Genomic DNA, 13,909 nt, shown 5'->3' with positions numbered 1-13,909 from the left:
CTTCCCTTTCTCTGGAGGTGATAGGCACTATCAGGACAGGATTGTATTCCTAACAGCCCAATAGCACCTTATCTCAATGTGACTAGGTTGGAATGTGAGGATGTGACCGTTTGCTTCCCAGCTTATGGCTGCCTCTGCTGCTTAGCCAAAGGCCTTAGCCTAAGAACAGGGCCTCAGACTGTCACAGAAAGAGAAGGCCCTTACACCAGCAGACAGTGATTTTGATTTTTTTATATCTCTATAACTAGCCAACTGATAAGAATACACCTAAATACTTAAAGTACAGGCCTTTGCAGACAAGCCTGCATATCTATATCCTAACAACTTCCTCTTCCCCTGCACAGCTGCTCTTAGGGGGAGAAACTGCAATGCTTATAATTCATTTGCAAACTTAACACCATTAATTTGGGCTTGAATAGGGACTGGGAGTGGCTGGCTCACAACAAAAAGCAGTTTTCCCTCTCTTGGTGTTGACACCTCCTCATCAATTATTGGGAGTGGACTACATCCACCCTGACGGAATTGGCCTTGTCAGCACTGGTTCTCCACTTGTAAGGTAACTCCCTTCTCTTCATGTGCCAGTATATTTACACCTGTATCTGTATTTTCACTCCATGCATCTGAAGAAGTGAGTTTTTTACCTACAAAAGCTTATGCCCAAATAAATCTGTTAATCTTTAAGGTGTCACTGGCCTCCTTGTTTTTGTGGATAAAGACTAACACCTACCCCTCTGATAAATAGCAGTATCCTCCCACAGCAGCCTGGGTGGCAATGGCATGGCCTAGCAGTTCAGGTATGCACCCAGAGTCCTTCATGGGGTTGCTGGTACTCAGGAGTTAGCCCGGGCTAGCTAGGTTAAAGCTAGCTTGCTATGGACGCCAGCTCCAGTCTCACCAGCTGATTGCAAAGTAGACATACCTTGTGTGACAGGTTTCAGAGTAGCAGCCGTGTTAGTCTGTATTCACAAAAATAAAAGGAGTACTTGTGGCACCTTAGAGACTAACCAATTTACTTGAGCATAAGCTTTCGTGAGCTACAGCTCACTTCATCGGATGCATAAAGTGGAAAATACAGTGAGGAGATTTATATACACCCAGACCATGAAAAAAATGGGTGTTTATCATACACATTGTAAGGATGTGTATGATAAACTTTAGGCATCCGATGAAGTGAGCTGTAACTCATGAAAGCTTATACTCAAATAAATTGGTTAGTCTCTAAGGTGCCATAAGTACTCCTTTTCTTCTTCCATGTGACAAGACATCCCTGATTTCAAGTGGAATGCTCCAAAGACCCTCTTTCCCACCCCCTCCGGTTGAAAGTGGATTACAAATCTATGAACCCCCCTCCTTGGCTACAGGAGGGTTAGCACAGTCCAACAGTTGTCCCTTCCCCCCGCACACAGAGGTCTGCTGGCAGACTCAGAATAATCCAACCCCCACCCCCGTTAGAACCCGCCACAAACGCCTCTGACCCCGCGGCTACAGGTCCGACAGCACGGTCTGACCCGCACGGACAAGGCAGAGGTAGACCCCTAGAACTGCAGGAGGAACAGAACATTCCATACGCATCCCCGCGGATTAGAACGTTCCAAACCCCTCCACCACCCCTCAGGTGCAAGAAGGAATAGAACCTTCCGCTGCCCCCATCATGCAGGGGGGTAAACTCCTACCATTCCCCTCCACCCGCTTAAGGGCCAGGCAGAATATTCCAAACACCCGCGCGGGGGGAGGAGCGCCCTGCAGGCACAATGAAATCGCCCTGGTTCCCTCCTCTCCCGCTAGCAGTGACCCCGCAACCCTAGAATTCTGGCATCCCGGAAGCTCGTTACGGGAAGCCCCGCCTTCTTCGTGACGTCACCCCCCTGGGGGGCTTGGGCCAATGGGTATCCGAGTTGGGTCTGGGAGGACGACAGTGACCCGTACTGCCTGTACAGGACGGGATCGGGAATATGGTCCAGGCCTGGGCTGACGCCGCTACTTAGCGAATGGGTGAGGGGACCCGTACCGTGGCTGGGCTGTGAGGGAGGCGGCGGGGAGGGTGGGGGCTCCCCAGGAGTGTCAAGGAACTGGGTGGGGGGTCGGTCAGGGCCTGACTGGGGCTGCTTGCGGCTCCTCTCGCCCCAGGGCCCCTCCTCGTACACTCTTCACACCCCACCCCCCCCGTCCGATAACATGTTGAGGCTGCAGGCCCCACAGACTCCCCTCTTGCCGCCCCGGGTGTTTCTGTGCGGGTCCCCGAGCCGGTTCTGCTGGGCCCGCTCGGGGCGGCGCGCGCGTTGGGTGGGGCGAGCGTGCTGGTGAGGAGCCAGTCGAGCAGACCCTCCGCGGTGGCCGTTGAGACGGTCCGTTAACTGGCCCCGTGGCCCCGGCGGAGCCGGGAGCAGAGCGGCAGCCCCGGGCCGGGCAGGGGGAGGATAGGAGGTGTCTGGCAAGCGCCCGCTGGGCCGCCGCGCTGTCCCGCCCGCTGATCGTGCCCGGAGCTGGGGAGCGCTGCCCCGGCGGGCGGGTGCCCGGTGAACTGAGCTAACGGCGTTTTTACTAGTGCTCCCGCTTGCTCTGCCGATGTCCTGACTTCCCCAGCGCGCCTGCACGGGGAGCCGGAGCCTGCAGCCCCGTGGCGTGGGTTTAACAGGCGACATGACTGCACGCTTGCCAGCCCTTTTTTCCTGTCCCCTCAAACTACTTCTTAATTATTCTGGTCTTTCCATCACATTCAGAAAGGCAGACGTGTAATGCCTGGAAAGAGGCGGCCTGTGACGTCCTCTTCTACTCCTATTTATAACCCAATCCCTGACATAAATGAAATGGCAGCCTAGTTTGGCACCAAAATACCCTCTAAGATAACTTAATGCCAGCATTCATACTGCTTTCATATCAGCCAATAATAAAATGCTACAAGCGACTCGGACACATTGTATGCAAGGTGTAATTAGGTTAGAGGATTTTTTAGTGCTCTGAAAGGGTGATCCTGTAGAGTGGGAAGCTGACCTGGGAGTTGCAAGGCATTGGTTCTGTTCCCAGTTCTGCTGCTTGCCTGCTGTGTGGCCTTGGGTAAATCAGTTTGCTTCTTTGTACCAGTTTTCCCATATATGAAATGGGATTAGCTGTGCTTTGACTTCCTTTATAAAGCTCTCTGACCTTTTCAGAGGAAAAGTGGAAGGATAAGAGACAAGTATGATACTTTTTAATATAGGTAACTGAACTGAAATACACTATATGATGAGGTTGGGGGGAGAGAATGGAAATTTAAATGTTTTAAATCTCTAACCAAATCAAGAGAGCACAGAATTGAAAATGGAGATACTTTCCTTCCAGGAATCTATTAATAAAAAACAAAGCTTCGTTATTTAACTACAAATCTGAAAATAAGAGCTTTTTCTCTAAGGTGGTGTACAGTTTTTCCTTCTATATGCTGTATCTACTTAAGGATAACAAATTTGTATGATTCTACTCTGGGTGAAATTGGTACTATTGTAATCAACTAGCCTTCTGCCTACATCTATTAAGTCATATGTTTACTTGAATAAATTAAGATTATACCACTACCTACTCTTTTTAACATTGGAGAGCTAGTACCACCGTATGAAAGGTAACTGATTTTTTTTCTGCCCCCCTTCTTATAAATAAAACTGTTGTTTGCTGATGGATGAGCCCAAAAGAACAAACTTGACTTTCAAATACAAGATTGAATATCTAGGGCTGGTAGTTAGAAAACATTTTTTTATTTGTAAACTGAATAGATTAATCCCTATTGGTGACTTCAAGTTCAAAATGTGTGCTGTTTTTTACATAGTTTAAAGTCTGAAAAGTGACTGCAGTTTACAGAAAGTTATCTGTATAGTACATATGTTATCTCATAAAAAGTGTTGAGATCTGCAGTATAGGGATATAATAGTAGTTTAATTATGTTCCTTAATTTATTGCAAACAAAAATTTAGTGTAATTGACTTCAATTTGACCAATTTTTAAGGTATTGGTAATCACTGACTTTTTTCATTATGTCACTACTGAGATACTATAGGAAAACGTTAGATGACTACAGCATGTTCCCTTTAAAGGAGCTGAAGGAGACAAACTAAAGAACAGTCTTGTGGTAGAAAAGGCAAAAACACTGCTTGATACACATTTGCCACATGTTGATTTGATACTTACAATGTGAAATGGGTTTAAGATTCCACCATGAGGTGTAAGACAAGTGTGTGTGTTGCAGGCGGGGGATGTATGTCTGTATTTATCAGTGAACTCAATCTATTTGAATATATATTCTTTATAATAATACCAAGAAAATTTATAGAAAAACAACTTTGCGGTAGCACTTAGGAGATTGTCCAGAAAAGTTGAAATGACATTTATATTCTTATTTGAATTCATGAAAAGTTGTCAGAACGTTTACATTCTTATTTGAGCAAACAAGGAAAATAGACCAGTTGGCTAGTAACGGTAACATAACAGCTTGATCCCTTGCTTGTTAGGCAGACAGAGCTGTGAAAGCAATTTGTGAGGCCCTTGGAATCATCACTTCTTTGATATCTTTTTCCTTTTCCTTTCTTGTCATTTTGTGGCTGACTGAAATAAGGTAGGAAATCTCTTTTTGTGCAGCAGTTTGGGACAATCTAGTATGTATTGTGGACAAGCAAAATGTAATTGCTTCCTGTCACGCACTGCTGATCTGCACTTAAGACGCCTGTGTTTCTCTGCTGACCAATCAGTTCTGCTCAACACTGAAAATGAAAACTGGCCTTCCCTAGGTTTTGTTCACTGGGCCCTCTACTTGCTAAATTCTCCCTCGAGTTTTCTAGTATCACATTATTTATAGAGTGCACATGTTGGACTTTTGTATGTCCTTGACTTGTGAAGTGCACATTAGGAAGCAACTGCTGTTCAGTGCCATTTATTGTACATGGGAAAACTAAGGTGGAAGGTCAGTCTTTTTCAGATGTACCAGTCAGTCAAAATTGTACCCAAAATTGTAAGTAGAAGTCAGATCAGAAGCTTGTTTCTGGGATTGGTGACGAGAAGCAACCACACAACATAGACCAATGTTTCTTTTTGTCCAAATTGAGTTTGTGGATAAGAGGCAGCAACAGCAGTGTCTCTGTTCTCCTCATCCCCAGCGTAAAGCCTTAAAGCCACCGAGCAGGATGGATTGATTTTAATCAGAGCAAATTAAATCACTGATTTTAACCATGATTTCAATCAGCAAGCAGGAAACCTTGATTTAAATTATTTAAACTTTAATCGTGTTTTGCATTTCTACTTTTTGATTATTCTCTTAAAGAGAGGTTGACTCTCTGTTGTTAACCGTTAAAACACGTTGAACTAATTATAGTCTTTACACTAAATACTTTTTTGTTAACCAGGAGGATACTCTATCTATATAGTTATATATCTTAACATACATCTATTCAGATTCTTGTCTTACTTTTTTATGTTAGATAATGCTGAATGATGCATTTCCTATTTATTAGATTAATTTTTTTGTTCAAGCTCTATTTGTATGGAAATTGGAATTCAATTAAAAATGCGCAAACTTTTTTTATTAAATAAAACTTAAATGCGCTGGATACATATTTTTTCTTATTAAAACGTGATTTGCATTTACAATTGATTTATTAAACGAAAAATATTATGCATCTTGAATTGAGCTGAAGACCGTGTCCTCCATGAGTTTAGAGCTAATAGATTTTATCTTATACCTAGTTTTTATTCATAGAATGGAAAAAAGAAAATCTTTCCTATGTTTTCAACTCACAGTTGGTTTTATTTGAGCAAACAGGTCGTTGAGCTGTACTAGTGGAATAAGCAGAAATGAAGAAAATAATCTTTTTGTACAGGCAGAAGAGGCTATTGCTGTCAAAAGCTGGTTTAGCTCTTCAACAAACTCTTGTTCCTTGTGCTTAGCCAGTGACTTCCACCAGTTCAGTGCTTTGACTTTCTTTAAAACTTGGCAGCAAACATGTACTACTTAATCTTTTGAAATTATTTTAGTAGTTAGGTGAAGCTTTGACATAGATTGTCATAATTTCAAATTTAATATTAAATAGTTTTATTTTAAATTTTTAACAAAAAAAATCTGATGATTTTATTTTTTACCCATCCTGGAGCAGAGGCTCTATCACAAACCCATATTCACTTAAGCATCTTCTCCCTTTCCACCCCAGTCTTTTAACAAGAAAGCATGGTCTCTGAATCTAGAGTGGTGTTTGGTTTTTCAAGTGGTGAGAAAAGTACGTAACAAGTAATAAGTGAACTGAATGACAAAACATAAGTCCAACCATGGAAGATACATACAAGATGTCTAGTGTTCAACACAACTTCATTTTTAAAGACTTAATTTTTAATTTAAAAAAAAAAGGCAGCCAAATTGCTTTTGGGGCATGTAACTTTAACATTCAGAGGACCATTAATAAATCATTTTAAAAAAATTAAATTAAAAAATTCTAACATGGACTACAATAACAGGTTTGCTGATGCAGAAGCTAGTAATTTCAGCCATTCTCATGAGAGAAGATAGCCTTGACATCTAAGATTGTGGGTAATGAATGGGAGGGAAAATCTTTTTGGGGACATGGAGAAATCCTTGCCAGTTGCCTGGATTCAGGTAAGCACTGAGTCATTATAATTATGAAGCAGTAATCCAGTGGAATCACAGATTGCTTGTTTCACTACTGATTTGAAACTACTAACTTCTATCTCCATGTTCCTCAAAAATAGTTTGTCACTATTTACGACTTTCCTTAAGGTTAAATGTACCTGAAAATTTGTGTACTAGATATACTTGAAAAAAATAGGTTGTAATTGAAGCAATGTTACGTTTTAATTTTGTTAGCTTTGAGGCCTCATCGTACCCCTTTTGAAATCAATGAGGAGGTTGCTGCTCGCTTTAGTGAGAGCAGCACTGATCATGATAGACCTGTTTCTCTACTGCCTTTTTACACTTATGCAAAACAAGTGGGGGGGTGAGGGGGAGAGACAATACTGTTCTGATTTGGTAGTGTTTTATAGCCCCTTCCAGGGTGGATTTGATTTAAGTCACTAGTCAGGAAGACTCAATTTAATCATGGATTTCTACATAAGAAGTGCATTCTTGTTGGTTGGTATAACCTTAATACGTATTCTTCACAACTCAGAGATAGATGTAGGTTTCATTTTTAGAAGGTACACACTATACATTTTTAAGTGATTTATTTTGAAAACTTTTCAGATTAGTTTTACAGCTATATCATTCCTTTTCTGATTGTTTGGTTATTTCATTTACCAAAGGTAACTGAAGAAGATATTTATGAAGTCACTGGGAGGTGAACTATCTCCAAATCAACAGGTTAATCATTAATAGTTGAAGGATTTTCTTGCCATGCTGTATTAGGAGGAGAACATCACCAGACAAACATTTACATTGTTTTATTTAACTAAAACAACAACATTATGTATTCTGGATTTTTTTTCTTCAACAGCAAACATAATATTTTAACAAAACAAGCATATGAATTTTTGAGTTTAGTTAAATATTCAGGTTTTTTAAAATCAGGTTAGGGTTTGTTAAAATTGTTTTAACTAAAATAGTTAAATGAAATATTAAAAAAAAAAACACAAAAATTAAATAGACTGTGTCAGCCAGGTCAACATGAGAAACTTAACATATTGTCTTCTGTAGCTAACTCAGTCATCTTCACCTTCATTTTCCTGTTTGTTCATAATCTGGAAAAGAAAAACAAGCTTTCCTGCTTTTTCAGGTCCCAAACAGTTTCTCAATTTGGAATGAATTAGTTCAAAGGAAGAAAATATTCTTTCTACACTGGCAGAAGAAGCTATTGCTGACTTTCTTTGAAACATCATCAGCAGACATATTTCTTGAATGGTTCTTATTCCCAAACTAGGTCTCTTTCCACCTGCTGCCATTATAGGTTTTCCCTTCTAGTGAGAGAATGGTATGGTAGATCTCAATTCAACAAAGGCTGCACTGAGAAAGACATCAAGACTTCTGGAATATGCTGCTCAAACAGTTTAACTTTTGTTTCTACTGCCTGTCCCTCCCTTCTCACATTTATCTCCAGACTTCTTTTCCTTGTCCAGCTCTATTCCGCCCCCAACAATCTTCTATTCATTGAATTTTTTGAAACTTTGCACTTTTAGAGAGAGGTAAGGGATTGACTCTGTGTACACAAACTTGCAGAGGGACAATACAGTTGAGGTCTGTTATTTCTCACCTCTATATATTTTGTAATTTATTTATTTAAAAACATTTTTGCTATTAACCATCATGTTATCTCTGGAAACACAAATCCACAGTTTGAGAACTGCAAAACTTAGCATCTCTGATGGTATCTTCTAGACTGAGCACTGAATCCCATAGGGTAGATAGAAAGATTAACCTAAATAATCTATACAGAAGCCCCTGGAACCCTACAAAATTGGGTCCCTAATCCATGAACTATTGGAACTCATTTACAAAACTTTTCTTAAACATTACATGAATATATTGTCTCATACTATAGAATTAGAATTTATAATCCCTATTCCATGATGAGCTATCTTTGAGCTATAATGTATCTTTATCTTTAGGTTTTTTCCTCAAAAAGCATTTTATCAAAAAAATCCAATTTTAAATTTGGATCTGGTTTTTTTAATTTTTTTTTTTTTAAAAAATCATTGATTTTTATCCACCCTGGCCACTTCACACTCTGTACAGATAAATCCTCCATTTTGTGCAAATGTGGGCCCACTTCTCCACTATATGTCTACTGGATAGCTATTTGCTCCTTACATTGTAAAGATATGTCTGTTGCCTGTGATCAGCAGAGAATTTTAGTAGAGTTCTTTGTTCTTCTCATCTGTAAGACCAGGCTTCAAGTCCCAGCCAGCCTGCTGTCTATTCTGGAGAAGTAGTAGGGTCTCCATAGTTTAAGGCTGTTTTTGAACCCCTTTGTAATTGAAAAAAAGAAGAGAGAAATTCTTATGCTTTCAAATCTTTAGGATTAGATCCCACTTTCAACTAGAATACCTTCTGAAAGTTTTGAATATTTATTTAAAAATTAAGACTTTAAAAGTAGCTTTTTCTAATCATGTTTTCAGTCTAATCTTTGTGTCCCTCTATCTGTCCAGCAAAATCAAATTATCTGTTTTAGAGTTTTGTACAGGCCCTCACCACTGTAGCATCTGAGTGCCACTTCTCAAGTGCAAAAAAATGCATATTTCAGAACACCACAGAATTAACTCTGGTCCAGAATAAATACAGTTCTTTCATCGTTAGTCTAAAAATACAAATATGGCCCCAAATCCTTCTAAAAATAAATATAGAAACTGTGGGGACCCCTTAATCTCTGCATATCAAATTGCAGGACTGGGGTCTACCTAAGTTAACGTACTGGTCAATGTCAAATGCAGGTGCACATACTTAACTTTATCGTAAATTGATAACATTCTGTACTTTCCCACCAATTTACATATACAATATTAATCTCAAGAAACAGCAGTTAGTAGTATTTTCTCCCAAAAAATTATACCTGTGTGGTACCATTGTGCTAGGTGCTGTACAGACAAATGACAAAGAAGATAGTCCGTACTCTAGCGCCCTCACAATCTACATGACAACGGGTAGCCAAACAGAGTTTGAGCAGGTTGGGATGATGAGAGACCCATATGCTGAAGAGAATGTAGCAAAAATGGCAGCTCCACTTAGCAGTTGCCTATCAGTGTCAGATGAGCGCAATCTGCAGGCATTATGACAGAGGCAGGTTTTATGGAGAGGATGTAAAAGAAGACAAGGTGACCAGCTATATGAAGTTTGAGATTTTGCTATGTGTAATTTCTAGGTGACACTTCCTTTCTGATTTATGAAGAATGTGACTATTTATTGTTCTGATGAGTGTGTATAAGAGGTGATATTTTACTAGCTGTTGGAAAACAGTGGACAAAGTAAAAAGCATTTGAGTGATCAAAACTGAAAATTTAGGAAAAGGAACCAACTTATTCTTTGAACATGTGTTTAATATGTATGGGGTAGTAAGATTTTATTTATTTATTTTTTTCCTGGAACATTCTCTATAACTTGTGTAGTTTTTTGTTTCTGCATTGAAAAGATTGCTAACAATACTCAGCAGTTATCTAATGCTTCGTCCTCATGGGGTTGTACAAATATTAAGTAAGCTTCCAAATATTTTACCTTGTGAAGTAGCTACATAAATCCCATTTTTTCCAGGTAGGGAAATTTAGACACATGTCCAGATTTCCAAGTGTACCCAGCATAGGAGTGCTGCTTTAAATTATTCTGAACATTAAAGACCCCCAAGAAGCTATACACCAACTGGGGATTGTTAATATGTAGTTTTGTCTATGATGGGGGACTCTAGAGTGTCTTGTAGAACTTGCCTAACATTAGTTCTGTTCCATCTGCCTACTTCTCACACTGGGAACATCTCCATTGAGGGTGTTTTGCACTGCTTAAGTAGGGCACTACAGTTGAATCAGCTCATTATCTGGCTCTAGGGTTAAGGGATTTGCTGTGGGCCATGTAGCAAGCCAGTGGCAGAGCCAGACTAGAACTTGTGATGTCTGACTTTTAAAGCCACCCATTATTTTCTCACCCAGAATTCTTTGTGCAATTTTGTCCAATAAAATGTGGGAAGTGAAGTTGGATGAGGCCTTCCCTGAGTAAAGGGAGTGCACTGGGAAATCCAGAAGAGAGAATGTGAGTGGGTTTTTTGTTTTAATAATTATCGTGGAATTTTCTCTCTGAGTGTGAAATGTGGGGATGGTGATAATGATGTGGTAGCAAAAGTTTACCTATTGCATTGCCAGTCTCCTGGGCTATTCCTTCCATACCATTTTCTAATTTTGAGTTTACTTTTTTAAGGCTAACATTTCCACTTGTTCCAGAAAACACTGAACATGAGGGGAAAAAATAACTGTAAACAGAGGCTCTGTATGTAGTTCATTGGTCCCTTGCAGAAATAAAATGCAGTTTTATAGAATAGCTTGTATTTTCAATCACTGTAACAATCCTAGTTTGTGGTAAACACTGCAGTAAATTAATTGCTGTACACTCCCATACTATGATTGTTTGAATGTGCTATTTATAGATTGCAGAGATGAGTGGCCATTGAGTTTAAGCTGCATGGAATTTAAGTACAGCCTGGTTTATAACCAAACAGGACTAAATTCTTCCCTACATTGGTTACTTTCCCATAGGAGAGTAGTTCCCCTTCCTACCCCTCTCCCCCTTCCCGGTGAAATAGTCTAGATCCTATCAGCAGAAGCTTTGTGGCCAAATGTCCCCTGACTGCAGCTGACACTGGAACCGCCCTCAGTAGTGCGCCTCAAACTATGGGGGGAGAAGACTCTCTGTAGTAAATTAGGCTGGTTTGCCATTTGCATTACGGAGTGAGAAATCCAGAATAGGCCTGCTAGCTCCACCCCTTAAGAAGGAGAAGGGTCTGCAACCCATCTGTATGAAGGGGAAAGCGTACGATGGAATGCTTCCAGGTCTCCAAATCTAGATCTGGAGCTGCAGGTTGGAAGCAGGGAAGAGCATGAGAGGTTAGAACTTTCAGACTTGGAGGAATGAAATACGAGTCTACTCAAAGGCTATAAAATGATTGTTATATTTTGAGATTATTAAGCAATTTGTAATGTGTTTCTCTTTTGTGAACACTTAGCAGTGAAAATTAGCAGACTGTTAGTCACTAAATATAAAGTTTGCCCCCGAACATGAAAAGGTAAATTTAAATTCTAATCATGAATGGGAGGTGTTTGGTTTTGCAGTGGAGTCTTCACCTCTGAAAAACAGGTTTTAAATGTCAATTACTTTAAAAGTGAAGTAACTCTGGTAACCTTAGGCCTGGTCTACAATACGAGTTAAATCTGAATTAACTCTGTACCCATCCACACAACGAAGCCATTTTTTCGACATAAAGGGCTCTTAAAACCAATTTCTGTACTCCTCCCCAACAAGGGGATTAGCGCTGAAATTGACATCACTGTTTCGAATTAGGGTTAGTGTGGACGCAATTCGAAGGTATTGGCCTCCGGGAGCTATCCCACAGTGCACCATTGTGACCGCTCTGGACAGCACTCTGAACTCAAATGCACTGGTCAGGTGTACAGGAAAAGCCCTGGGAACTTTTGAATCTCATTTCCTGTTTGGCCAGGCGAGCTCATCAGCACAGGTGACCATGCAGAGTTCATCAGCACAGATAACCATGCAGTCCCAGAATCGCAAAAGGACGCCAGCATGGACCGAACGGGAGATACAGGATCTGATCACTGTGTGGGGAGAGGAATCTGTGCTATCAGAACTACGTTCCAAAAGACTAAATGCCAAAACATTTCAAAAAATCTGAGGCCATGAGGGACAGAGGCTACATCAGGGATGCAACACAGTGCCACATGAAACTTAAGGATCTCAGACAAGCGTACTAGAAAACCAAAGAATCAAATGGATGCTCCGGGACAGAGCCCCAGACATGCCGCTTCTACGCTGAGCTGCATGCAATTCTAGCCACCATTACCCCACCCCTGTCCGTGGACTCCGATGATGGGGTACTCTCCGCTATACCTGAGGATTTTGCAGATGGGGAAGATGAGGAGGTCAACGAGCTTGGGGAGAGCACACAGCTCACCATTCTCCCCGACAGCCAGGATCTTTTTATCACCCTGACTGAAATACCCTCCCAACCCAACGAAGCCGGAGAAGGGACCTCTGGTGAGTGTACCTTCTTAAATATAATATATGTTATAAAAGCAAACATTTTTTAATGATTAAGTAGCCCTGAGGACTTGGAATGCATTTGTGGCCAGTACTGCTACTGGAAAAGTCTGTTAACGTGTCTGGGGATGGAGCAGAAATCCTTCAGTGACATCTCCAGGAGAGCTTCATGGAGGTACTCTAAAAGCCTTTGCAGAAGGTTTCTGGGGAGAGCAGCCTTATTCCGTCCTTCATGGTAGGACACTTTACCATGCCATTCTGGTAGCAAGTAATCTGGTATCATTGCATGACAAAGCCTGGCAGCGTATGGTCCCGGTGTTTGCTGGCATTCAAGCAACATCCGTTCTTTATCTCTCTGTGTTATCCTCAGGAGAGTGATATCGTTCATGGTAACCTGGTTGAAATAGGGGAATTTAATTAAGGGCACATTCAGAAGTAACCATTCCTACTGGGTTGTTTGCCTGTGGCTGAAAAGAAATCCTCCCCGCAGTTAGCCACGGGGCGGGGGGGGCATGGCATTGGCACTGAGCTGTTCGCATTTGGCTAGCAGGGATCTTCCCTGATACCAGCCAGGTGGTGGGGGGAGGGGAAAAGCGATCATCCCAGAGAATTGGATGGGGGGAGGGGGTTAGTTTGGTTTCTGCTGCTGCACAGTAACAAAAAAAACGCAGCACTAAATGGCCAACTCAATGGGCTTTGCTTGGTATGGGAAAGGAGGGCACTGCTGTTATGAAGGTTGCAGAAGCCGAAAGACTGTGGCTTACCATGGCCGCCTGCAAGCCGAATTCTGTTGCCTGGCCCTGCGTGTGTGATCTCTAACACCGAAGCCGCAGGCACTCAATATAAGATGCAAAATGCGACCTTGTACCAAAATCACATGTGCTATGTGTTGTTCACCGTGAAAGAGTATAGCCATTGTTCTGTAATGTATCTTTTTAAATACTTCACTTCCTGTTTTTCCTCCAGCAGCTGAAAATGTTTCAAGCCTTTGGGACAGAGGAAGGAGGCTATCTCAGATAAGGCGGCAAAAAAAACGCACACGCAATGAAATGTTCTCTGAGCTCATGCAGTCGTCCGGCACTGACAGAGCTGCGTGGCAGGACACAATAGCAGAGTACAGGACAGTGGCCAATGAACGTGAGGAGAGGTGGCGGCAAGATCAGAGGAGGCATGAGGCAACACTGGGGCTACTGCGGGATCAAA

General features: G+C 41.4%; 1 protein-coding gene across 2 annotated transcripts in view; it reads left to right on the top strand.

The window, feature by feature from the left end:
* Nucleotides 1-1,883: 1,883 nt before the first annotated feature.
* Nucleotides 1,884-13,909, top strand: part of IL6ST (interleukin 6 cytokine family signal transducer) — a 60,026-nt gene continuing 48,000 nt past the window's right edge. For both annotated transcript variants that reach the window (XM_077816857.1, XM_077816856.1), the window contains exon 1: nucleotides 1,884-1,992. In XM_077816857.1, the coding sequence (XP_077672983.1) occupies nucleotides 1,989-1,992 (4 nt within the window). In that variant the 5' untranslated portion in view covers nucleotides 1,884-1,988. The remainder of the gene's footprint in view (nucleotides 1,993-13,909) is intronic.

Source organism: Eretmochelys imbricata, chromosome 5, assembly GCF_965152235.1.
Source record: "Eretmochelys imbricata isolate rEreImb1 chromosome 5, rEreImb1.hap1, whole genome shotgun sequence".
Lineage (NCBI taxonomy): Eukaryota > Metazoa > Chordata > Testudines > Cheloniidae > Eretmochelys > Eretmochelys imbricata.
This window is presented reverse-complemented; position numbering and strand designations above follow the sequence as displayed.